The following is a 27946-nucleotide window of genomic DNA, read 5'->3' as shown; positions in this document are numbered from 1 at the left end:
TTAGAAAGCCTCTGAATATAGACAGGAATAAAAACTGTGTGAGAGCTCCTTTTATTGGGATTTCTGACTTGGATTGTTTGATGAAACTAAAACAAAAACCTAATTGTGAGTTAACTTCCTTTAAAGGTACTTTGTGTAATTAATCTCTGCAAAACGTACCTAAAACTTTCACCACCAGGGGGCAGCAATTTGCCAGTGAGCATGTTGAGAGAGTTTCATCTTTTAACTGTTGGTATGTTTTAGTGCCCAGTTCCCCCAGGAAGCTTGGCCTTTTGCCAGGGTCCCCACTGTAAATAAGAATGGGATTTTAATGACTTCCCTGATTAAATAAGGGCTACATTGTTGCACCATCTTGTGGTACAAACTGGCATTACAACAAAGACCAGCACCAGCATCTTTTCAATGCAGTACATGTTGTTTTATAGATGTTTGGGGTGTAAAGTCGTGGAAGTTGTTTCTTCTCATTCTGTTAACAGCTTCAGTTAATTTGGGAAGATGTGAAACAGTTTTTAAAACCAAAGATGTGTGATGTAGATTTTTAGACAACACTGAAACAAAATGGTTTTCACTTTCTGAATTTTCACACTTCCAAACTAGGTGTTACTAAATAATACAAAATGCAGAAATACCGCATGTGCAGGTATGTCCCACATCATGTGTGAGAGAACACATGATACAGGAGCAGAAATGGCCCAAAATACCAAAATTGCCTACACAGGAAACAGAAAGTGTTTGCCTGCACTGTTTTTCTGTGGATATGATTGATACACAAAAAATTAAGCATAAAAGAGTGAAGTTAAATCCATGCTGTTGATTTTTAACCCAGAGAAGACATCATCATGGTTATTTTATCAGCCATTAACTCCACTCCACAGTCTTTAATTTTAGCTCAGTCTCTCATCCAGACTTGAATAATTTATGTTCTTATTTCATTTCTGTCTTTGTGATTTGTGCGACCGGTCACTGCACTGAAAGGTTCCTCCTCCCATCGTTGGTGCATTGTGTTCAGCTTCAGCTTCTCACGCAGCTTTAATCAGACACCGAACAGCTCAGCACGACCCCGACATTAAACCGTGCTCTTCAAACATCACATTTTTGTGGTGCAATAAACGGATGAAACTGGAGCTGGTCTGCACCTTCTGTGCTGTGGATGCGTGTGCGTGTTTTTCTTGCCAGACTACAAGATGAAAGTGGAAACAGGTAAGACAGAGGGCCCGTCTTACATGAAATTAGTGGTGCATACGCCTTACCATATACTTATTTAAAACCAGCTGAGCGGGGGGGAGAGACACACTGAACATAAAGACGTCTCATCCAGTAACTCCCCAGCCAAACCAGTGGACAGCAGATTGTGTATGGTTAATCATTTTATTCAGTTTATGAGTAACAGTGCGTGTACTTGATATCTGAAAATGAATTACAATTAAAGTATTACACAGCATCATGCATGAAATGAGTATTGCAGTAATCACAGATGTCTCTGTGTATGAGACAATGATCTATAAAAATATACTTAAATATTAAGCTATACAGTTAATTTGATACAGAATATGTTCACATTGCAAATAGAAACCTGAATGGATTCCTACCTTTCAGGTACACAATATAAAAATACATTTAGCTGTAGTTTAACCATCAGAGTCCGTTTCCTCCCTGGATGCACGGCAAACATGAGGTACCACACAAACAACGCGTTTCAGCTCTCTCATCCTAACATATAATCTGTCATATCATCTGAATTATTCCGATCAAAATGCATCCGGGAACGTGAAGACACTTCTCCTGTGGAAAAGGGATATCCTCTGTCTGACCAGTGAAGGGCCAGATAGGAGGAGTGGGCCTAAAGAAATTGAGGTCAGTGTGGGCCCATCTCGCCTGTGGATTCCTTCCACTGACGCAGCTGCACTCAGCGTTTAACACCGCAGCAAAGCTTTAAAAGGTTCGGGTCACCCTGCTTCTCAGCAGGACAGTCAGAGTGGTTCTTCTTGCCATCTGCCAGACTGTACTCTTCGGTCCGGTGCACCTTCCACCCAAGAATCATCAGCAGGACGATGCCCATCACCTTATAACCCACCTGCAAGCCCAGGTACCTGCAGGGGGTCAGATAAGCAATGAATAGATGGCTCTGTGTGATGCGCATAGACCAAAAGAAAAACAGCAAAATCCCATCAATAAAAGTCTTTTTGTGAAGATCTCCGCCACTTTTACAGACTCCTCCTTCCCGACTCTAATAATGACCACGGTTTACAAAAGGAGTGGAAGAATCTGACAGCCCACTGCCTGATGGCTTCAGGGGCCTGGAGTCAAAATGTAGAAGGAGACCTTTCATATGCTGTAAGTTGTTCTGAGCAGCCACCGATCTCACAGGGTGAAAGTTTACCCAGAATGCACTTTTTTGGAGTTTTCTCCAGCCAACAGAAACAGCGCTCGTTTCTGTTCCTCTACGTCCCACACATTAAACTGCTGCAGAATACTGACACTATGATATATCCCATGATACTGATGTTGACCAGAAACTAACCTTTAGATTGGGACATTTAAAATTGAATTGGTTGCTTAAACGTGTTTTTAACCCTGAAATCTTCTTGTGGGTCTCTCCTGTGCTTACTGCCTCAGAGCCATCCCGTAAGGGCCCGTAACTCCAAAAATATTCATAGTATGATGGTCAAATTTCACATTAAATATACTAAAGCTACTGCACATAAAAAAAACGCATGTTTTCAAAACTTTCCTTTTAGGTTCTCCTTCCTGTTGATGCTCAGTTTTCCACAGTGTACACAAACACACCGTGGACCGGTCCTTCAGCTCTGACCACAAACGTGTCATGGCCTTTGATAGATAAAAAATAAAAGTCTATTCTGAGTGATAAATGTCCTCACCGGTTCCTCAAGGAGTTGTTGTCATAGTAACCACAGCTAGACTTTTTCTCGCATACGAGTCTCCACCTGATGCACGACGTGTCGATGGCCATCCCATAGAGAGCAGGGGCCGGGAGCCAGGCTGAGAGGGAGGAAGAGCTCGGGGTTAGCAGGGTCGGCAGCTCCAGTCTTTTTTTTTTTAAATAAAGTTTAGGTTATTCTTGGCATTTTTATTTTAAAGTATTTTTGAAAAGATTGTGACACAGTTTACTTCTTGTGTAATTTTTCTTCAATGTTTTCCTTAAATTATACATTTAAGATGGATAATGGATGCATGGATGGATGCATGAATGGATGGATGGATGCATGGATGGATGAATGGATGCATGGATGGATGAATGGATGCATGGATGGATGAATGGATGGATGGATGCATGGATGGATGCATGAATGGATGGATGGATGCATGGATGGATGAATGGATGGATGGATGGATGAATGGATGCATGGATGGATGAATGGATGGATGGATGCATGGATGGATGCATGAATGGATGGATGGATGCATGGATGGATGAATGGATGCATGGATGGATGAATGGATGCATGGACGGATGCATGGATGGATGGATGAATGGATGGATGAATGGATGGATGCATGAATGGAAGGATGGATGCATGGATGGATGAATGGATGGATGCATGGATGGATGGATGCATGGACGGACGGATGGATGAATGGATGCATGGACGGATGGATGGATGAATGTATGCATGGGTGGATGCATGGATGGATGCATGGATGGATGGATGAATGGATGGATGCATGAATGGACGGATGGATGCATGGATGAATGGATTGATGGATGAATGCATGGATGGATGAATGGATGGATGGATGAATGGATGGATGCATGAATGGACGGATGGATGCATGGATGGATGAATGGATGGATGCATGAATGGACGGATGGATGCATGGGTGGATGCATGGGTGGATGCATGAATGGACGGATGGATGCATGGATGGATGAATGGATGGATGCATGAATGGATGGATGGATGCATGGATGGATGAATGGATGGATGCATGAATGGACGGATGGATGCATGGATGGATGAATGGATGGATGCATGGATGGATGGATGCATGGACGGACGGATGGATGAATGGATGCATGGACGGATGGATGGATGAATGTATGCATGGGTGGATGCATGGATGGATGCATGGATGGATGGATGAATGGATGGATGCATGAATGGACGGATGGATGCATGGATGAATGGATGGATGGATGAATGCATGGATGGATGAATGGATGGATGGATGAATGGATGGATGCATGAATGGACGGATGGATGCATGGATGGATGAATGGATGGATGAATGGATGGATGGATGGATGCATGAATGGATGGATGGATGCATGGATGCATGGATGGATGAATGGATGGATGAATGGATGGATGGATGAATGGATGCATGGACGGACGGATGAGTGGGTGGATGGGTGGGTGGATGACTCAGCATGGCATCAGCTCACTGGTGCTCTGGCCAGATGAGCTAAAAATTAATCCAAGTTTCAAAAGATTTTTAAAACATTGGTGATGAAATAAAACCACTTTAAATGTTTTAATAAAGTTTTGTAAACTGTGTACAGTTTATTAGTTTATTTTTGTATCTTGTGTGACCTCTGTGGTTCTCAGAGCAGTAACACAGTAACTAGGGTTTTATTACACAGGACCTGGAGCTCCTGCCTCCTTGTTAATACACACAGAGCATTTTAATGTGACTCACCCAGCAGCCTCATCAGTAAAAACTGAATTCCTATAGCAAATGACTTCTCATCAGAAGGAACAGACCTGAAAAAAAGGGAAAATATATTATTTGCTCTTTCTGTCCCTTCACAGCGCTCACACATCAGGGCTATAGGACACTAGTTTATGAATATTTTCTTTGGCTTTTGTGCTGCTGATGAAGGAATCAGAGACAGAAAAGCAATAAAACAAAACAGGAAGGAAGACGAGGGACAAAACAAAGAGAAGGAACCACAGGAGACACCAGGGACATGTCAGATTAGAAACAATAAAAGTCCAAATAGAGACCAAAACTCAACTTCACATTAATAGAATCCAGCATAGAACAGAAAGCCAGTGTCCCCAATGCAATTGATTAAATATCTATATAAAGATTCATAAAATGTTAGTAAGTCTGCAACAAGAGGGACGAGCAGAGCGCATCGTGCTCTGAGATGGTTAGAACTTTGAACTGACCTGAGCACCATCATGTACATGGGGTTGTGCGTGAGGCAGGCGATGAGTGACGCTAGAGAGAGGACGAGTATGACGGGGAGAAGGAAGTGAGCACAGCTGTTCTTACACGGAGCTGGATGGGCGTGGCTCTGACTCCCAGGTATACACCTGCAGTTGGTGTACAGCTGTATCCAGAGAGAAAGCAGAGCTTAAAGCACAGAAAGGCATTGTTTTTTTTGTCAGTGTTCACTTTCTTGCCAAAGATGAGGAGACTGACTCTCTTCACGTCTTTGTGCTGAACTCAGACGTGAACTTACATTTAATGATACTGAGCTACTGCAAACCTGAAGCTGGACTTTATATTTAGCATTATGTCACTTGTTCTTCTGATATGCATGATTTTTGTCCTGTGTCTGATTGTACTGCTGTTCTTTCTCAGCTGTGAAAGATTTTAAACAACAGCTCGCCTGCTTAAATACAGAAATAAGATTCTTCTTCTGGCTGCAGCTTAAAGGTGGACATACAAACATACGAATGGCTTTGTCTGCATTTATGTTACAATGTCACTGCAGGAATCTGAACAAGCACGTTTGCCATAATGTGAATATGAAGGTGAAACAGTCCTCCTGTAAAATGAATGAAGAAGGTAAAAAATGGTGGATTCGTGAGCTAAAAAGAACCACACGTGGTTGCCAATAAAACCTTTCCAGACTGCAGAGCCCGTGAAGCTCCACGAATTTTGAATAAAAGAACATTCTCCTTTTAAGGAGGAGAAAGGAGCTGAGGTGGTTCAGGCATCTGACCAGGGTGCCTCCTGGACACTTCCTGAGGGGAGGAGGCCCCAGGGCAGAGCCTCAGGATCCCCCCAGAAGAGACGGAGGAGGTGGCCGAGGAGAGGTCTGGGCATCTCTGCTCAGACTGCAGGGACAGCCCGAACTCTGATAAACCAGATAACAGCCATAGATGGACGATATTCTTCACACAAGTGTGAAAAGATGAGATTTTTTCAAGAAATGACAGCTGCAAGGGTTTCACCAAAAACGGATGTATTTTCCATCAATATATTCCTAACTTAATCAAACTAAAATACATCAAAACAAGAAGATGAATTCCACTTGTGAGCATCTAAATCCACATCAAAGAGAAAATAATTATCCTCTGATTACTGAGCATGAATCCATGAAGCTAGCTGCAGCCAGCCCTGTGTGTGTGTTTGCCTGTGTGTGTGTGTGTGTGTGTGTGTGTGTGTGTGTCGTTGTTGCATGGTGGGCTTACACACTGCACCAAAGTGACTAATGTTTGAATAGCAGTCACAATCCACCCACTAAAGGATTATTCACAAGCTGTGACGTTTAAACGCTGCAGTTTCTAAAACAGCTCCTAGAAGTTCTGCCACTGATCAGCATTGATTAGATATTGATTATGAGTCGCTTTGGTCCTGACTGAGTGAGACTGCCCCACCACACAAGTCTCACTGAGTCAGCATATTATTTTATCATACATGAACCCCCTTCCATTAATCTGAACCTGTCAGCTTCATGCATATAATGCACATATACGATCCTGCTTAAAGTCTTCCAAACAACTGAGTTCAGGTGTTCCAGTCACTTCCACAGGTGTATAAACCAAGCACCTAGCCATGCAGACTGCTCCTACAAACATCAGTGTCTGACCTCACAGATGTGCTTCTGGAAGAATGGTCAGGAATTCCCATAAACCCTCCTAAACCCGTGGAAAGACTTCCCAGAAGAGTTGAAGCTGTCATAGCTGCAAAGGGTTGGTGACATCATATTAGACCTTATGGATTAAGAATCCAGAGGGTTCTTCTCAAACTATTTCCATAAAAATAGTTTAAAAAGGCAGCTACGTCCCTCTTTCAAACTGTTATACTATAGCTTCAGTCTAAATTCAGAGGAAAGAATCCCAGATATACTTAAAGGTTTAGAAGAAAAGAGTCACCCCTGAAGTGCTGATCTCTTGATGCATGCTCACTGGCATTTTATCTGTGGGTGTTTCCTCTTCAGCACTCTAATGCCTGAACTACAGCACGCTCCAGGAGGACTACCAAACGCTTTTTCTTTGATCCCACACAGAGCAAATTCATTCACTTCCACTGCATCCACATCTGACATGATCACTCTGCATCAGATATGGTAGGGTCATTTTTTTCCCACATTCACAAGGCAGATAAGCATACTGTATTTATACAGCTGAAGAAACCAACAACATGATGGCTCCCTATTCATCATAATCATGCACTGAAAGCATGAGGAGGCGCTGACCTGAACCCTGTGGGTGTTGTTGGGGTCTTTGGTGAAGTTTGTGCAGCCAGCGTGGCACGGAGAGATGTACTCGATGTCATCGGAGCCACACACGGGGTTGAAGGCGCTGGGAGGACAGGAGCAGTTTGAGGAGCACGTGAGTACAGACCTGTGGAGGACAGCAGAGTTAAACAAGGAGCAGCAGATATGACTGAAGTTTAAAGCTAATGCTAAAGCTGGAAAGCTAAACTGCCAGCCTGCTTGAAGGTGAGGACCTGGATCACAGGTCAGTGGTGGATGACCCTGCAGCTCCCACTGCAGCAGGTGTGAGGAGGGTGGTGCTCCTAAACTGTTTTTAGTCCCATGTAGATGTTCGAGCCAAAAAAGCCTGGCACAGACTTTTCTTCTTGAAGCAAATGAACATTTTCAGTGTTTCCATCAAGATGATGACGATGTTTTATTACATACTTTTTGTATTACTGCTCAGGAACCCAAACCTGACGATAAAAACAGACTTGGTAAAATCTAAGATGGAGTGAGGCCAAGCTTTGGCTCACCGGCTGTATCAGCAGAACACACCTTCTTAGTCTCTGCTAGCAGTCGTCACAAACTGAAACGAGAGCCACACAAAAATATTCCTCCAGCGGGTCACTGAAGAAAGTGCTGAACACTACACAGCTCTGAGCTTGGTCACAACAACACAGTTTCTGAGTGTGTTGTTTTGTGTGTGCGTCTCAGTTTGTGGATTTTCATCAGTGTGCATGTGAGTGTGATTTGCCTACTTTAGCCTGATTCGTGGAAGCTGCAGTTTCCATATCTGTGGAGTCAGCGCTGACAGAGGAGCCAGATCGCCCTGTATTGACTGTCCTGCACTGGACTCAATCAGTTTATTCAGACCTCAGAAATAGTTCTTAACACTTAAATCCAACACTGATTTTGTCTGATTGGTTAGCAGCTTCCAGGCTGGGCCAGTCACCAAAGCAGCTCCAGTCAATATCTAATCAATGATTATGAGTCACAGAACTTCTAGGAGCCATTCTTGCTCCCATTGTTTTATATTGATTTTCATTGTTGAAGCACTCTGAGCTGCACGTTGCGTGAAACACAGATTAATAACATTATTATGAAGACTCAGACTCACCCCTGCTGGTGATTGACCTCTGAGACCTTCTGCGTTGAGCAGCCCATGCAGAACAGAGGGATGCAGAGGAGGGTAGAGATGGTCAGCAGGACCACACAGAAACGTGGGATGGCCTTCAGAGAGAGACCCACCCTCTTCATGATGATCCCTCCAATCAGCATCCCCACTGCCACAGCTGGCAGGTTCACAGCACCTGGGAAACATGAATAGCTCAGTTACCTCAGTGTAATAAAGATGCTCAGATCTTACAGCATCATCTCCTGATGGAAATTGGTGCCCATGCAATGGGCTGAAAACCTGCCAAGGACCAACTTTGCCCTTAAAAAGTTAGAACAAACGTGGAGCCGATAAATGAATCTGAGGCAGGTTATTAACCCTGACCTTATATAACCATCACTCTGTTTCAGATCCACTGGTCGGTCCAGCTGCTGTACTCAAACCCAGCATGGAGCCACTCGCTGTGAGCTCCCCCCCCCCTCTTTAGTTTGTGAGTACTGGTAGCAGAAATTAAGAAGGAGTATTCTGCTGATGCAGCCAGTAAGCAGGTCACATTAAATGAGCTTGATGAACTTGCTGCCGCCAGAGGCTCGGGCTGTGAAGCAGGATTCAGGCTTTAAAGGCAGTTCACTTCTTATTGGGGTACATCGCCATGGTAACATGCTGCAGACCTAACCTGCTGCAGATTAAAAGGTCGACAGGTATGAAATCCCGGCCTACTGAGCAATCAGCTCTCAAAAACAGCATCATCCAGTTACTGTGAACACTCACATCAGTGGTATGGGAGTGGATGCTCTGACTGGGGCGGGATGCTAGCTGTACTCACTTTCTTTGGTTGTTTGGTTCTCCTGTGAGCTGTTGGGTTTTTCTTTCATGGATTCAGCAGCACTCACAGGTTCTGTTATCGCCTCAGTTTTGAACCACAAAGGTCCCAAACCACCCCGGCAGAGCTGCGAGCCAGCATGCTCCTGACTGCATTTATTAACCTGCATTTCACAATAACGTGAGTCAAATATTTTATCTAAAAATAAAGAAAGTATTTCTCAAAAGTCTGAGCGTGCTTCTCAAGTCCAAACTGAGTTGGGACATTTTCTGAGCTTCAAACTGACAGTTTGTGAATTTTCATTGGTGGAGCTGTTGATGACTTCCAGCTACAACATGCACTCTGCCAAACATGGATGTGTAGTTTGGGTTAAACTGAGCTGCTTTAGTGTCATTGGGTTTCTTTCATTACCATTTTACTATCTTTATTTACTATTTGCTTTGCGTCTATGTCAGATAAATGCAACTACCTTAATAACAGACCACACCCCCACCTGACATTACCTGGATCCACAGTTCTGCTGGAAGGTATTAAAGATATTCCCGGCACAAGAGTGAACTCATATCCACCACAGAGAGAGTGATACTAGCTTCACCCACTGCCAAATACAGGAGCCTGTTCAAGCTTGAACCTGAGGCGCTACCGAGCACGTGTCTGTTCGCCAACATCCTCACAAAAATTACAGGAGTCAGCAAGAGTCGGCTAATTTGTTTCACACGATCAGAACACAAAATAAGATTTTGATCAAAGAAGAACTGGCAGCTGAACTGCTTTGGAAAGAGGCCATAATCACAGGTGAACAGACTCACTGCAGACACTCCAATAAAGGAGTTTAGCACGATTTAATGTCACCGCTCCAGAGTTCATAAAATGTTTGAAACACACCATTAAAACTGTTCATTATTTAACAGCCGGCACTGAAAAGGCTGAAAAAAATCAACATTTTCCTCAAGACTCATCATTTGACAGGAGAGGGCGGAGAGACGAGCCAAAGGCAGCCAATCAGAGGATGTGACAACAGACGAGAGGAGGCAGGACTGCACACCCACACACACCCACACACACACACACACACACACACACTGACCACAGGGCTGCACTACGGAGCATGATTTGGACTCACTGAGGTAGTAACAGGGTTAACGCTGTGTTTTCAGCGTTACTATGGTGACTGACTGCTCACCAGGCTATATTGTCATGGTAACTTATGCTGCAGAGCAGGTCATATTCCAGATTAGGGATCAGGTGCAAAATCACCACTTACTGACCAAACACTTCTCTGGAAAATAGCATCACTGTTCCTGGAGACCCCTCAGACCTCAGAGGGGTTTCTAAGAGGGTCTAAAGTGTTGCATCAGTCATAAATACAAATTCTTAAACAACTTTATTTGTTCTTTTTCCTGTCTGCTGCAGTTACACATCGACATGAACGAGGGAGACAAAGACGTCAGAGACACACGAGGAAAACATGAACATAGAAACACAAGAATATCCATGAACTCTAAACCGGACCCAAAGGAGGAGCCGGGAACCGTGACACCTTTGCGCCGGTGCTTACCAACGAGCAGGCTGCCGTAGGCGGCTGAAGCAGCATACTGGCGCTCCAGATACTTGTTGAGGAACGTGGACAGACCTGCAATCACTGATGAGAAGCAGCACTGGGCCAGGACCAGGATGAGGAAGAGAGGGCTCAGCAAGAGGTCGACAAACTTTTTGGGAAAACCTGATCAGACACAGATAACCTCTGATTATTACACTGAGCCAGGTAAAGCCACCATGTTTGCAGTCTGAATGTCATACACTCACTCTTCAGGAAGCCCAGCAAAGAGTCGTCATCCTCCGAGTCAGACTCACTTTGATTCACCTGCAAAGCATCAGGATACATCCATCAGCCACAACAATAACACCACCTGTCTGATAATTAGAAGGTGCAGCTCTAACACCTTTGGCAGCACCTTAGAAGCTGGGGTGGGATGGGGGGGTAGGACCACTGGTGGAAAGGAACATTTATTCAAACATTTTCCTGAAGCACAGTTTTAATGTAGTTTATAAAGTCTCTCTCTGTTATGTTGCTTTCTGCCTCCACCACATTTTGGGTGCAAATATTGTACTCAGACCATTTAAGTAACCTTTGATACTTCCTGTTCTTGTTCTGCAGACTCAGGCGAGTCAGGGGTTTGCACCACTCTGCCTAAACTGGGCACACTTTAAAAAGTAAGGAAACTGGTGTTTGGTGTATTAGCATAGCTGTAACAATGCTTCTTGGCAACAACCTCACACCACTGGAAAGTCCTTAAATGGAGGCACATCTGTGAGGAGATGCATTTGTAGGTTGAGCAGCAGAGCTGAGTATGTGCACTGCACCCATTAAAAAGTTGTCAAATCTTCTCTGCCAATGCCGGACAGCTGATTCTGATATTGACTCTTGTTTTGAGGTACTGACAGTCGGGTTTGTCATCATTGGATTACACTGTCCCACAGTGGTGTGTGAGCAGCATGAGGAGGAGCTGCCAGGCTGCTGTGCCTGTGGATGGTTCTTCCACATGCTGCTGAGGCCCCTGTTTGTTACATGAATAAATTGTTACATTTCCAATATTTTTTCCAATCCAGTAAACACCAAACAGAGTCAGTAGCAGATCTGGAAGGGCACTCTGTCCCTCACCTGGATCCAGATGGTGATCTGGATCACCACCAAAATGTAATGAATTATTTCCTTTACCACCCCCCAACAACTCCAGAAATTTTCATCAAAATCCATTCATAATTTTCCAAGATATCCTGCTAACAGTGTAACTAACCTACACCTGAAAACATCAGCTCCCTCCACCTGTTGGTGGGCGAGGTAACAAACAGGCTTCATCAGATTTATTACCAGAAATCTTTGTTACAGCAAAGAAATAATCACCATAAGTTCCTTATGTTTGTGCTGAGTTTAGTTAATCTTTCCTCGGACCATAAACCTGCTTTCTTTTTGTCAGGAAACGACTTCATAGAGTGATGTTCATGCTCAGCTGAGGGTGTGGTATGACAAGGAAAACACGAAGCTAACATTTGCATGATCACTTGTTAGTGGTGTTGATGGTCTGATGGTGGGTTATGCAGAGGTTAGCGTGGACTTTGGCAGGTTCTGGTGCAGAACATTTGACTCAAATTCTAAATGAGTCACCAAATAACTTCTGTTGTGAGCTCGAGTGGATGTGCCATCTCTGTGGACAGGCTTTGACTGGCTGAGCTGAGCTGAGCTGCTGCTCTCTCTGCATTCCTGACCTGAGCTCAGCTCAGCAGCTCCTGAGCCAGCAGACAGGGGAAATCTGTTCCTGCTAGAAGGCAGACCTGATTCTCACTACACTGAAACACATGAAGGCAGTTCTTTGGAGCAGCATCTAAATGAACTTTCACTTCAACAGTCAACATAACATAAAAACTGCATGTGCAGAATAACCAGCCAGACCTTATTCGTGTTTTTGATAGAAACATGAATAAGGTCTCTGCTGCTCCCAGTAAAGCCCACACCACCGTCTGCACTGCACCACTGCAACACGCTCCATCACTGCACACTGCCCAGTACAGCCTGCACTTACTGTCCAGGGTAAACTTTGAATAACATGTTATTATCACTGATGACTTTAGCCACACATCATCTACAGATCTATAGTCTGATTTAAAAGTCTGACATATTTGAAGATCACATGTAAGCTTTAATGCGGTTCTTACCTCTGAAAATAATCTCTCATCATCTTCTCCCGTCCCCTCTTTCTTACATCTCTCTCCATCATTTCTCTCTCCCTGGGAAACACAACAGCTGCACCTTTAGCTCACACACAGATTGTGTACCAAACTGCACAGAAACTGTTTGTGTGTTTGCTGAGATTTGCTGAACGGTTTGAAATGACACATCTGAAATGAAAACTGCTACTTTAAAAAAAGGAACTGAGGTTTGTGCCATAGAGAGTGTGTTCTTCCATAGAGCTAGCTGGAAGTACCACAAACACAACTTTATTGACTTCTTATTGATTTCTGCAGCATGAATACGTGACATGGATGAGGAGGGGAAAAGCAGGCAGAGAGGATGGCTGGGCTCAGACTTACAGGGTGAGGGGTTTGGATATCTGAAGGACAGAAAAAGGAGGCAGTTGGGGGGGGGGGGGGGGGGGGGGGGTAATCTGATCAGGATGCCTTCTGGGTGATCCTTTTGGAGGTTTTCTGGGCACACCCAACTGGAAGGAGACCCAAGACAGACTCTGAAAAGAGGTTATAGATCTCTTCTGGCCTGAGAACACCTCAGAATCCTCCAGGAGGAACTGGAAAATGGAGCTAAGGAGAAGGACATCTGGGATACCCTGCTTAGCCCTGCCCACCTGATCTGACTTTGGAATGATGGATGGATGCATGGATGGATGGACGGATGGATGGACGGATGGATGCATGGATGGATGCATGGATGGATGGATGGACGGATGGATGGAACTCATTATGTCTCAAAGATCAGATGCCTTAAAGTGTCCTCAGGCTGATTGTGTTGATAAATTTGAGCAAACTGACAAAGATCTTTAATGGTGTTAGTTTCGTAAGTTCAGATATATTAAATATATTTTGTCACATTTACGTTTGAGCTTATTTTAGAGAACCATAAGAACCTTTCAGCCACCTAAATTGGACCTTTGTCACTTAGAGCCTCACCTCGCTCATTTTTCCTGCTTCCATCACATCAGCTTCACTTGCTGCCGTTTATATCTCAGCCCTTAACAGGTGCTGCTGTAATGAGTCCTGACCTGTCAGTGGTTTGATCGGTGTAATTTTATCTTTTGTTGAGCTAAAATAAGAAGCTGGCAGAGCTTCATCACTGAGTAATGAAGACAGGGGCATTTACGGGAGGCGGCTGCACAAATTCAAGCCTACAGGAGAGTGTATGGAGCCGCTGAAGGATGAAAATCTTATACGCCTGATCTCCGACTTTCACAAACCACTTCAAAGTGTCTCTCCCCTTTCATGTGACATTGTCCTAAAACATAAGCCTCTGAGTCTTTGTGCTGCATTCTGGTGACGTGGGAACATTAGACTGAGCTGACGAGCTCTGTGCAACAGCTCCATGCCATTCAAAATCACCCAAAGCTGTCAAACACGCCAATGAAAAGGTTTCTGTGGAGTTTTTGTCTCTCAGAAGAATTCATCTGGAGTCTTTTCAATAAGAAACGCCTGCTGTGAGTTTGAATCTGTGAGTTTTACAGAACATTTCATGTTTCAAACCTCTGCTGGTTTATGCAGTTTACATAATTGTTGTTGGGTTATTTATTTTTTTTTTTTTACAGCATTACTCTTAATTAATATTTATGATTTTTTTAAAGCTTCTGACAATCTGTTAATCTACTTCCACTTTTTGTGTGCTGCTTTCAGCTCATCACTTCCCCTGTTTATTGGTAACTTTGGGGTCATGACGTCTGCTGCTTGCTCATTTCTTTTTGATAAATTGACCACAGAAACCATCGGTGGGGAGCTGCTGACTGACTGGGTCAGGAAAGATGCATTTTTTCTAATGGCCAGCAGGGAGCGAGTCCTCTGGGTGCAAAGAGAAGTCAAACTGTGCTGACGGCTGTGTGGGACCTGTGCCCTGTGAGCCCCGCCGTGTGAGCGTGCCCCCAGTGTCACAGTCAGATCCACCCCTCACTCCTCACCACAGCCTCGGACAGCTGACTGTGAGGCACCATATCAGCACATTTCCATTTCACGTGTTTTGCAGTTTTTGAGCAGCTACACAGGCTGATGAATGAGCTCTTTTTAGGGGTGCACAGGTCCCTCCGCTCAGTGCCCTCCTCAGTCCTGCTGGTCACTGCAGAAGCGCTAAAGTGAACTGAATAATTACACTGAGCTCGCACAGTAATAACCAATCAGCTATGTGGGTTTTTGAGTTTTTCATTACTGAACTGTATGAATCAGTGGAAGGTATCACCAAAGTGTATCACAGCTGCAGCAGAGAACATAGCTGTTCTGAGAACTGCAGTTTGGATCAGCTTTTTACTCAGTCACCTCAAACATGAGGGGGCTCTGCTCCCTGTACAATAAACAGCTTTATCTCATCTATGACTTGTGTCATTTCACAGATGCAGATCATTTTTCGGGGAGTGAAATCTCTTCAGTGAGGTCAAAGGTCACGAAGATGGAAACCTTTATTTGAAATAATTGTGAAAAACAGAAAAAAATAACTTGCAGTGCTGACATACAGCCAGCAGGTGTCAGTGAAAAGTTCTGTAAGAGTCATCTCTGTTTGAGCATTTACAGTCACATTAGATCTGATGATGCCGGCCTGACACACGGCTCTGCTGTGGGAAAGACTTCTGTTAGAGTGGGACTCACGTTGCCCTGTGAAGACATGCTGCGGGGGAAGAAGAAGTAGGGGATGGAGGTGAGAACCAGGCAGCCGGTGGAGATGAGCAGGCCCATCCACCAGGCACCGATCCAGCGAGGATCGCTGGGTCTCAGTTCGAGCTCGGCTCCTGTGGGAACGGCAGTGCAACAAGCTGTGAGACATCCGTACATGTTTAACCCTTCGATAAAAGGCACCTGTAAAGAGCCAGTTTTACCTAAATCGTTTCTGTTCACGTCCACATAGATCTGCAGCATGACTGAGCCCAGCAGGTAGCCGATGGCAGGCCCGAATACAGAAACCGCAAACAGGATGGCTGTGAATGATAAGAGGAGGAGGAAGCTGTGAAGGACCAAATACAATTATGTTCTATTTTTCCTCCCAAATCTGTCTCCAGGCGAAAAGTGGGGTCATTTATGACACACATTTTTAATGGTTCCATCTGCATTTATCCATCACAGATGTTCTTAATTATTCTATGCAACCTGCCTGCAAACGTCACTTTGGCCATTAAGTTTCACTGCAAACGTTACAGTTTGTAATTAAAGAGGAAAATCAGAATCACACTAACAGCATCAATGGGCCGGTTCACAGAAAACTATGAACACATTAAAAGAAGGAAACATTTTCATGATTAAAATCATCACAGTGACTCATAAATATTCGGTCACTTGAAGGTTGAAGCAGCTTGGCTGCAGAAGCTGTTTTTTCTTCATTAATAATTTATTGAAGGACAGCCACATTTTATTGTGTTTGAACCTTAAATCCTATAGCTGGAAGAATTAATGCTTCTACTGATAACTCCGGTGTCTTCAGACGTGACAGCGATGAATCTGAGCCTGTCTGAGGTTTAGAGCAGCTGGTTTGACTTCAGAGATCTGACCCGATCCTCTCAGCTGGTTTATAACTTACTGACTCCGTCTAGTTTTTTTGAAACTTTGAACTCAGCATGTGAAACACACTCAGATTGTACATATAAACTTTCACCATCATAAAATACTCATAACTCTACTTATTTGTATATTTATGACCTTTCTACATGAAAACCTGCAGAATAGTTTCCAGTTTCATGTCATGACTCTCTAACTTTGCTGTGAGCTGCAGGTCATTCACCTATGTAGAGAGGGGAATTTGCAGGCCCAGCAAAATCATCTATGTAGGAAATGCCGTAGGGCTGGATGGGCACCGAGCCGATGCCGAAGAGCAGCTGAGCGCTGGCCATGAGCAGCCACAGGTTGTTGGTCTCGCTCAAACGTTTAGTTTCATCATGGTCACATGACTCTGTGTTGCTTGAGTTGCTCTGCAGGTTGCAAATGTCATGGCGATCTGGGTTGCAGCAAGTGGACACACACACACACACACACACACACACACACACACACACACACACACAGAGGAAAGTGAGAGTTAACAACAGGCCAGAAGACACAGACATACTACTTGCTTCATTTCCTGAAGCTTCTCTGACCCTCCACTGACACTCTGTACGACTGTGACTGCGGGCAAAGCGAAAAGGAGGAAGAACATTAATATTGCAAATGAAATGCCCCAGAGGTAACTACTCTTCTCAGCTTTCAGGGAGTGCACAGAGATTATGAGTTTCCTCCTGATTCATACAAAAGGTCAGCTGGAGAGGACCAGCAAGGCTTTCCAAACACATGCTAAAGACCACAGAGAGCCAAACAGCAGAACTGCCCTCCCACTGAGTCCTTTGTTAAAGGATGCTGCAGCTCTGAAGTAACACCCCCACCCCCAAGCTCTGGACAGAGTCACGTGGGCCATGACGGCGGTGCCAGCGGAGACAGAGAAGCAACGTGGGTCTCATGTTCGTAGCTTCATCTTACTGTGTAACACAGAGGTGTAATCGTAGGGCTGGGACAGGAAGTGAGGTAAGGTCAGCATCATGGCACTGATGGCCATCAGCAGTCCTCCGATGCCAATGACACGAGGACGGTGGACCCGATTCCCAAAGTAGCTCACGAACACAATCAGCACGCTGTTACTGACCTAAGAGACAGAAACAAGTGTCACAGAGGAGCCAGAGGGGGCGCCACTTCAATCCATCGCAGCGCACTTTGCTTGGTTTAATTTCTTGTGTCCCCCACTCTTTTGTCCCAAATAAGACAATTGATTAGCATATTTATATAATGCAATTTTTTTCCTTTAATTATTATTTTCTTCTTTCTCTTCTTTTCTTTCTCCCAAATGTCGCAAAATTTATATATAATTTGTAAAAATGAAAGGCTAGCAAATGGATATATATTCCATCTTTTGTTTTTGTGGTTCTTTTGCTATTTCACAATAAAAATAAAGAATTTAAATAAAATTCTAAAAATAAAGAAAAATAAAAATAAAGAAAAACAACTCAGGCCCAGTCTGGCACAGTTCACAGTTAATGTTGAGGAACCACCATTAAATGGGACTTTAAGCTGCATGTGCATGTTATTTATCCAGCTGAAGGCAGTGGAAACAGTGAATGTGCTGCAACAAAGCAACATGAACATTGAGTTAAAGTTGTTGTATTTGTGGCTGCTTCATGAGCTGCAACGTTTCTGCACAGAAAAAAAATGATCCAAAATCTTCCAGTGCACCTCTAATCTGCTTCTGCCCCCTCCTGATATTGGAAAGTATGATGTGTGCTCACTGTGTCCAAATAGTGAAGGTTCAACCTGAATTTTATTTTGGGTGGTGGAGGTGCAGGGTTCTGGCGAGGGGGAAGATGGTAAGCGAAGATCTTGCATCTCCACCATGGGGGTCTTTTCTCCTTAAGACGCGTCAGGGCGTCACAGTGCAAACACTAAAACAGGCTCATTAATTTAGGGTTGGAGTTTGTTCCTGTGTCTTCTAAGCGCCTCACGATGTTCACCAGATAAACACCAACACTGTGCAGCCTGGAGCCGGCAGGTAGAGGGTTATCTGGACTAACAGGAACAAAAGAAGAGCTTCGTGCTGATCTCTGCGCTACGAAGCATCTCACCCAGGATGTCTGTCACCTGGCCTCACCTACCAAACATCTTTGAATTGGACTAAACTGGCTCGATAAGTCAGCCCAGGGTTAATCAGTCACTCGTTCTAATGACAGAGGCGGTGCTGGCAGCAGCTGATACATCAGGAACATGGACAGGTCTGCAGGCAGCAGAGGGATACAGCACTTTACAGCATGTAGTTTATACTCCAATAATAATAATAATAATAAGTGCTGCATGAATCTGAGGACAAACAGGCAGACTGTGAAGCTGCATCATTTTAGCTGCAGCTCTGCACCCTGCTGATATCACTGAACTGCTCTCACATCCTGCAGCCAGGACACAGGGAATGATGCTGTTCCTTGAACCCTCTTACTATCTGCACACTCATCTCCTCGGCCTTTCCGGGAATGCTGACGCTATTCTCCATTGTGAGAGGCGATTGGTCAGTAGGGGTGATTTTGTACCAGCTTTGTAACACGATGTCAAACCTGACTGTACCTCACTAAGCTCCTGCTTCATAATCCAGACCTCCGGAGACCGCATCGAGCCCAGCAGCAGAGCTCCGGGACACAGATCCAAAACAATGAGCTGAAAAAAGCTAAAATTCTTTGGATAATGGACAGGAAGTGCAGTGTTGGAGATGATTTGTCACTTTAAGTGAGTTTGTACACGTTACACATAATCTCTTGGTGTTACTGTGAAATATCCATCAGAGCAGCTTTGAGTAACCACAGAAGAAGAAAGCAAACTCATGTTTCATGGACTAGTTCCAAACAAAAGCAGAGGATTTATTCATGACTGTGTTTGATACCCAGAAAATATTTACATGCATGTAGCATTAAAGCTCACTGGGGCCCAAAAAACTTGAGTGACCTCTGCTCATAAACACTCTCTCATCACTCCTGACGGCTGAATCTGCAATAAACTTTCCAAAATAGTCGAGTCCCCCTCGGATTGTCAGGAAGTGTGATTTTGATTTGTGGCTTGTACTCCAATTCCCCCTTTGTCATCGACATCCTTGAAATAAAGCTATCATGATCACACACTGCGTGAGGGTCAGTTATTGTTGGCTCCCACCTCGTTCAGAGAGGAAATGGTTCCCGAGGAGTAGCTGCTGAGGCCGTAGCGTCTCTCGATTGTGCTGATGGTGCTCTTGAAGTATGCGCTGTACAGCAGCTGGGAGAACTGCAGGAGGCCGTGGCACAGCACGAACAGCTAGGACACACAGAACAGGCCGTTTCAGTGCATGAATGAAATACTGGAGCGTGAACATATGACGGAGCAGAGCTAAAGTCAGCTGCAGCATTTTAGCTGCCACCATCACAAAAGCTTTGAGCTTTTATTTTTACCAACAACAATTCAGAGGAAACACATTTTGATTTTCATCCCGCTGCCCCGGAAAAGCATCTCCGCCTCCCAACAGAACTTTAACTACGCTGTATTCCCTAAACTCCGTCCCAAATACGACACTGGGTGGTGTTTCTGTGAAATGTTTTTACAGCCGGACTGACGCAAAGATCACCCTCATACTTATTTTATTTAAACAATAGTATGTCCTGGTTTTCAGTGACAGACTAAGATCCCAGCTTTATCCCAGATTTACTTCTGTTATTGTGGTTACAGCCTGAGCAGCCGCGCGGCAGCTGCACCTCTTTATGAAACGTTTGCAGATTGAACTAAAAATGTTTCTGGTTTGTTTGTTTCTGAAGGTGATCGTGGGTTCATTTTACCGGTCTGGTCCACTGAAGGGCAGATGGGGGTCAGTGTGGCCCATGAACTGAAGTGGGTCTGACACTCCGGTCTACAGATTGGGCTGAGCCAGGCCTAACACCACATTAGTTTAACTGATGCTCATCTCTGCATCTTCTGCTGAGCGTCAGTTTTTTAATGAGTCATTCAAATCAAATGTAAAGCTGGAGGATTCATGCTTCCAGTTTCTGGTGGCTCTGCGGTGCTTTAGGGCAGAGCAGTGGAAACAGCTCCAACAGAGGAGTGAAAGCTTTAATCCTTGACAGCGTTTTCATGAACGCGGCTTCGTGCTCTACCTCAGTATGTACTTTGTCTCTAAGACTCTTCTCTTCACACCCAGATCAGAATTGCCCTCTGGATGGACTCCCGGAGCTCTTTGTGTCAGGAGGCGTTCACAGACACTGAGTATTCTTTGCTGAGGGGCCGCGAACGCCTCAGGGAGGATACGTGTTGAGATTAGAGGTGAGTTTGCCATGAAAACAGAGATAAATCCCGGCTTGTTTACCTGCTGCCTGCTCGTCTGAGGGAGAATAAACTCAGAACAGTTAATGCTCCTATTAAAGCTCAGCTTTATGGCATGTTAGCGCACACAATGGACCCTTTTACACGACTGCTAATATTTCATCTTCATTCTCCATCAAACAGACATCAGTTACCTAAATGATTTGACAGCATCCATCTGCACAGGCAGGCAAAGAGCTTCTTTTGAGTGAATGAAAAGGTTTCAGATGCACTTTGAGCTCCGCTCAGCCTTTAACAAAGTCATAGTTAGACTGATACCAGGACAGATCTCTGGCGTCGTGACAACTGGACAGGAAACAAACCCAGCAGGAGCAACATTTTACCTTCAGTCAGAGAAATGAGGAAACATTAAAGCAAAATCCAGCAGGTGAGCTTTCTTTTTTAAACCATGATAATATATTAATACACAGCTGCAGATAAAAGAAGCTGCGCTTTGTTTTCTGGGTGAAGTCCGGAGATTAAAAATCTCTTTTTTGAGAGGGCAGCACACACGTGACTAATTATCATAAATGATCAAATTAATAAACACAGACACCGCAGAAACAAGTGAACACAAACATCCAAGAAAAGGTCAAAGATGAGGATTTTTTCTCCCACAGTCTCAGCTCCTTTCTTTCTTTCACGACTCTGGGGACAAACTTTTGTAAAATATTGTGAGATTTTTGGCTGTACTGTGGACCGTATGTACACATGCGTGTACACAGGGATGTACACAGGTAAGAGAGACCCAGCTGAGATTAACCAATGGGAAAGCCTACAGGCATGCAGAGATAAGTAAGTACAGTAAGTACATTAATAGAGCAAAACAATCAGATGAGCCCCTATGAGCAGCATTTTTCATGACAGTGGGAAGGAAGAGGAAGAACCTCCAGCAGCAGCAGGCTCAGGGCCCTCTGCTGTGACCGGGGTACGAGTGTAACGAGACCAGCTGCCGGTCACATGTGTTCATAACGAGCAGATCAGTGGAATTAAATAAAGGTAAGAAATAAAGAACCTCCTGACCTGGGGAAGAACTTCATCTGAGGTTCAGCTTGGACACGACGTGTGTTTTTAATGACAGATTCTGATCTATAATAATGCCTAAACACAGACATATATGTAGCAGTTTTGATTTGAGGATGATTAGAGGGCAGCTATTTGCCATTTTAAAAAGCGTGAACCTGCCTTCACTTACCTGCATGAAAAAAGGTAAGCATGTGTGTTCTGAGCATTATTCCCTCATTTCTCCTTTTTGAACACTTCTCTCTGACTGGAGGTCACACTCCTCCCAACCTTCAACCCTGCTGGGAAGCAAAGAATTGGGGGAAGTTCTCGTTTTTATTTTTCCAGGGATACATGTTGTGGTTATTTTGCTGGAAATATGGTCAACTTTAGCAACAGGAAAAAAAAAGGAGAGGAAATAAAAGGAAAAGTGTATGAAGTGTATACGAACTCTCTCAGGATACTTAAAAGAAAGCATGTGCACAGGTCACCTCCCCTCATTGTGAGTCCAACATAAAACAGGCTTTCTGCACAATAGTGCCATGAACAAAGGAGCCGTTGCTCATTCTGGAAATGGGCTTATTCTGCTCAGAGTTTAGTTGAGTAAGACTGATACTGCTCATACATCAGTTTGTTAAGTATACAGAACGATGCAGTCAGAACCGCACGCTCACTGCTGACTACCTCGTGACATCGCACACTTCTTTGATCCAGAATTAGAAAAATGCAGCATCTTGGAGTTTTGTGGCCACTCTTGTGTGCATCGAGCCGAGAAACAGCCGAGCACACAACCTCCTTCCAACAATGACCTGTGAGCACCAAGCAGCGACCTCCAGGGCTGAAGGATGAAGCCAGCGCACAAGTGCCAAAAGCTGCAGTTCTGCTGATGTCCACTTGAGGCTGGCTCTGAGACCGAGTCACTCCTCACAGGCTCTTTTGTTACTTTGTAGCAAACGACCACGTTCCAGCCCTGTGGATGGTTTCATTACAGAGGGTCATTTCTTTTACTAGGACAGGCCGGAGTGTGAGGCTTCAGCTCAGCTAATTGTTTGTGTTGCTGTGTTTTTCACAGAATTACCTGACACATAATATGATTTGGTGTAATTGGTGAAATTCTAGGAGTTTACATGGCTGTTAATTGGATTAATTAGCCGATATCTGCAGATGATGTACTGTCCATGGATTTGGCTTTTTTTTTTAAATGTTCATACTTAATGTCAAACGTACCCTCACAGTCCACCGAGGGGCATCACTTTGGTTTTTACTTTACAGCATAAGGCTTATTAAAATGACTGCTGTTGTTATGTGGAACTGCATTCATAAGACTTTATTGAAATATCTGCACGTGTCTGTGTAGTAATTCTTCCTCCCAAACAATCAGTCAGCTGGTCTCTGCTGTTCACCTCTGTTAATCTGAGTAAAACATCTGCCTGCAGCAGACAGGACAGTGGAGCTAATCTTCCCCTCAGAGAGAAACGCCATGCACTGACTGTGCTGTGACTCAGGTGCAGCCTTGTGCTCAGGTGCAGCGAGGCTTTCAAATGCTTGCCGTGCTGCTGATCATGATGTAAACACGACGTGCCCCTGTGCAGAAACCTGGCATCAGAGAGGCTGATGGTGTAACCTGGGTGTAGACTCCAGGTGTAGCTCGAGTACATAAGAAAACAAGCAGAATGTCCTCTTGAAACGGCGCAAACAGCGAGTGGAGCACGGCACAGCGTGTTACAGTATCAGTGACATATGGATGATGTGATTGCTTCATGTGAAGCACCTGAGAACAAACCTTCTGCTCTTCTGATGTTAGACTGGAGGCCAGCAGGAGCAGACGCTCCTCTGTGCGGCTGCAGGAAGGATTCAGAAACAGCTTTCTGATGGATGCTGCACACCTGTGAACTTCAGGTGCATTATCACAGTTTACTGTGAGGCCTCAGACTGACGTGAGGACACCTGCAGGAGGAGCCTGGACGTTTCACTGTCCCCCACCCTGCTTACATTTGTTTGGCTTCACGATAAACGGGAGAAGATCTGCAGTAGCTGGACCCACCACAGGCGATGTGAGAACATCGAAGGTAAACAGAAGATTTCAAACTCAAATAAACCTTCTAGAAAGCTAAGAAACTTCTTCTTCCACTTTCCCCTCAGGCTTATGGAGCCTATTAGTCATGTGTCACTCACACAGTGAAAAAAGGGAGTCAGAGTTTTGAAAGCAACCACCAAAGTTTTGCATCAATATTACTCACAACACAAGAACAAACTGTTTCCCTCTCATTAGAAGAACTACTCCCTTTGGCACACATTCAGGCAACATTTCTCCTTCGAGTCAGTGCTTTGAGCCAAAAAATATAGCAGAGCTGGATGCAGATACAAACTCATAAAACTGCAGGAAAAATGAAGCTATCAGTAATCTTTACTCAGTACTCTTGTCAGTACTCTTCTGTCAAAAATGCATCTGAAGCAGAAGCACAGCGAAATGTCCACAACAGGGGGAAAAGTTCTGAGTGCCAATCAAACAGCAGCTGCTGAGAACGACTAATGACACCAGCAAAGGCCTCCTGTGCTTCACCTCTCATCCAGCTGCCTTGGTCCCACATATTTAACCCCTACTGGGGTCATCACCTCAGAGGAGGTCCTGACCCACCCTGTGAGCCAAGGTGTGAATCAAAGCATGGGTCATCCTTAACAGCTCACCTGATGACAGGGTGGGTGAGTGACTCACAGAGCCAACTCCAAGATGATGACCTCACTAAAGGTGAAATACCTGGGACTCCCAGCTGCCTTCAGCTAAAACGCTTAAAAGTGCCATGACCTGAATGACTGAGAACCTGCACAGGTGAAGCCAATGAAGCTGCAGACGTGCCCGAAGCTGAAGTTCCTCTGCCTGACGGCAGAGGCGCCAGCAGTGAGTCAGCCCCCACAGACTCCCACGTTAAAACTTAACAGCAGAAACAAACATGTTTACAGCTGATACAGAAACTGGGTAGTCTCTGCATACAGCTTCCCCTTTATGGCTCCAGTTTTCAGCCCCAGAAGTTCCTCTTTGGTGCCGACACAGGCGGCTGTAGCTGCTAGCTGCCTGCTGGGCTTCAGCTCCGCTAACTGGAGTCCCTGAACTGGACCCCTGGAGCCTGTTTGTGATGTTGGGTTTAATTCTTTAATTGAATTAAAGCTTGTTAGCCTTATCCAATGACTTAGCTCTCTAAATGAGGTAAACTTCCAGCTCTGAAAAAACAACAAGCTGCAGCAAAAAAGCAAAGACTGAAGCTGCCAAATATGAAGGCTGACATCTTCATATAAAACCTAAATGCTGAGGTGAGCTTAACTGAACTGCTGCCAGTCAGATCCATAAGATCTCGATTTCACCCAAAGCTACAACAGTGGCTGTTAGGTCAGTTTGGCTCGTTCACAGATGCCATCGCTGTGGAAATTATCCCGACTTCTTCTGCTTTTTTCACCATTAATGTTTTTCTAACAATAATCACAAAACAAGTAAACACGATGCTGAGGTGTCAACAAGTGGTCGTCCAAAACCACGGTGGCTGCAGCCATCATTTATTCAATTTAAGTCAATTTTATTTGTATAGCACCAAATCACAACAGTCACCTCAAGGCGCTTTGTATTGTGGGTAAAGACCCTACAGTAATACAGAGAAAACCCAACAGTCAGAACGACCCCCTATGAGCAGCACTTGGTGACAGTGGGAAGGAAAAACTCCCTTTAACAGGAAGAAACCTCCAGCAGAACCAGGCTCAGTTTTTCTTTGCACATTGAAGGTAAATCAGACTTATTTTGACTTTTTTGACTGGTGTTCTCAGCGGCACTGTCACCCTTATGTCCAGTCTACGTGTACGTGTCTGTGTGCGTGTCTGTGTTACACTGTAAATCTCTCAGATTAATAATCGTTATTCTAACATTTATTCAGAATTTGATGAACTGATTGAGGAAATGAAACAGGAAACTCGAGAGCTTCTGACTTTAGTGTGTAAAGGGACCTTCGCTTTGATGAAAGGCACCATCTGATTTATTAATAATAATAATAACAATCTCAACTCAAGCAAACAATCTTTAATCTGACCATCTTAAAACAGCACTTTGCTTGAACTGGTCACTAAAACTTTGAGTAAAGCTGAAAATGATTTGCAGCTGTGTCTTCATTTTTAAAAGTTTTCTTAACTTTCTTTGAAATTTAAAATCTAATATTATGAGCAGGAACTCTTAACCTTATAAAAATCTAGACTAATATTTGCTGACATAAAAGCACCAACGCTTTAAAATATGATGCTGAGCTCTCACCTAAAGCTCAATTTGTTCTCAGTTTTTTTTTTATTCTGAAATATATGTAAGCATGTAATCCGAACTAAGTTATATAAAGTTTCTTTAATTAATAATGAACCTGAGTTAACTTAATATTTTCCCTCTGAATCTGCAGCTTCCGGTACTTAAACTGTGGTCTTAAATCCTTCATGTTTTTTACAGTGTTGGCCTCTCGATCCAGAAAAGGAAGAAAATCATTCAGTTCATAATTACACAAATAATAACCACTTCCTACCTCAGAAATCTAATTTTATTTGAGGGTAAAACTTCAGAAACCCCTTAAATAGGATGAGAGGCGCATTTTCCCGCGGGTTCCCCTATTTTCATCAGCTGCGTTTAAACTTGAGTTTGAGGCGATTTTCTTTTTAGTTTCACAGATAAGAGACTTCCACATCAGCACAGAGGTCCTGTTTATCTGAGCTGAAGCTCTGTTTGCTCTTAGGCAATCCTGCCCTGGGGGGCAACACCCTCCGCTTCTGCAGGGAAACATGTGACAGTACTCAGACCTAATTTACTTAAAAAATACTGCAATCAACTACTAATGAGTAGTAAAAGTATTCGTGACGCGCCAAACTGAGATGTGTCATGTTCTGTATTTATGTTTTGGATTGTTCTGTTCAGCTGCAGCCAGGTGGGCTCATTTCCAGTTTATAACCGCAGCGGCTCTCGGATGAAGTCAGTGGAGTAAGAAGCGCAGCTCTGCCCTTCAGGTCGAAGCAGAAAGCGCCAACTTACTGCTGTTAAAATTCAGCGTATTTGCGTAAAGTCGCGCACGCCTCTGAGATAAACTCGCACATGTTGCGCACTCTGCGCAGCGGCGCTCCGGGCTTACCTTTATGCTGCAGCGGAGCGTCCCGGGCTTCTTCATGTCTGTGGGGGAATTTGCGTCCATGACTTCGGCTCGTGGATCCACTGTGAGCAGGAACGCTTCCTCTCCAGGTTTCATGTCGGTGTCCTCCCCCTGGTGTGCTCTGTCGTTTTCCTTTCTTCTTTTTTATGCCTGTCGGTGATGATGTAACTGGACTCAGCCCACGGCCCCACGCGTAAATGTTTTGAAAGTTGTGAAAAGGGAACAGGTCTGAGTCACGGGGCGCAGCGCTCACCTGCGCCAGCTGATCGGATTGTTAAAGAACGGAGTACTCGGTGTTACTCAGAGGGGCTTTTACGCACAGAGGGGGTTAATGTGAGCACAAGCGTTTGTCACGCATCCAGCGGGCCCCGTTTTGTTCTCCGGCAGCTCATTACGCGCGGTATGCGCCACTCGGAGCTATTTTCTGTCCCGAGCCAATGAGCAGAGAGGCCGAGAAATAAAAAAGTAATGAACGAAGCCGTTTACAGGCCAGTGTTTCCCCACAATAAATGTTTAACAACGTGTTAATTTATTCACGTGTGTTTCTGTGGTAAACTGTTCAGATCCTGCGCACAGAAAGGTCACAATCATTGAAACATTTCCGCTTCTGAAAGACTCCTGATGGTGAACCTCTGTTCTCACAGGAAAGAAACGGATTTTCATCAGCCTTTGTCCTGGAGCTGTGCCCCCTCCCCCGTCATGGTTTGTGTGAGTGGTTCCCAAACTGTCCCTTTTACAATAAAACAGAATCGGATTAATTCAACTCCACTCCTCCCAGGGCCTCATGTAGAGGTTTAACCTCAGACTGAAGAAGTTCAGACCTTTCACCTCCTGAGACCCGGACTCCTGCGGGGGTGCAGCAGCTC

At 44.4% G+C, this 27946-nt stretch overlaps 1 protein-coding gene across 2 annotated transcripts; it reads right to left on the bottom strand.

Annotated features, from left to right (window-relative positions):
• Positions 1-1393: 1393 nt before the first annotated feature.
• Positions 1394-27347, bottom strand: slco2a1 (solute carrier organic anion transporter family, member 2A1). 2 transcript variants are annotated; one of them, XM_030728150.1, is made up of 15 exons: positions 27063-27347; positions 19744-19881; positions 17542-17704; positions 16811-17023; positions 15915-16013; positions 15688-15827; positions 13051-13122; positions 11143-11200; positions 10895-11059; positions 8517-8709; positions 7397-7544; positions 5136-5299; positions 4660-4724; positions 2880-3000; positions 1394-2090 (listed from the first exon to the last, which is right to left on the bottom strand). In XM_030728150.1, the coding sequence occupies exons 1-15, from the start codon at positions 27174-27176 to the stop codon at positions 1907-1909; spliced, it is 2037 nt and encodes a 678-aa protein (XP_030584010.1). In that variant the 5' UTR covers positions 27177-27347; the 3' UTR covers positions 1394-1906. The 2 variants fall into 2 exon arrangements, with proteins under 2 accessions (XP_030584010.1, XP_030584011.1); XM_030728151.1 differs by lacking the exon at positions 13051-13122 and having other exon boundaries at positions 27063-27346.
• Positions 27348-27946: the final 599 nt, after the last annotated feature.

Source organism: Archocentrus centrarchus, chromosome 4 (genome assembly GCF_007364275.1).
Source record: "Archocentrus centrarchus isolate MPI-CPG fArcCen1 chromosome 4, fArcCen1, whole genome shotgun sequence".
Taxonomy (NCBI): Eukaryota; Metazoa; Chordata; class Actinopteri; order Cichliformes; family Cichlidae; genus Archocentrus; species Archocentrus centrarchus.
This window is presented reverse-complemented; position numbering and strand designations above follow the sequence as displayed.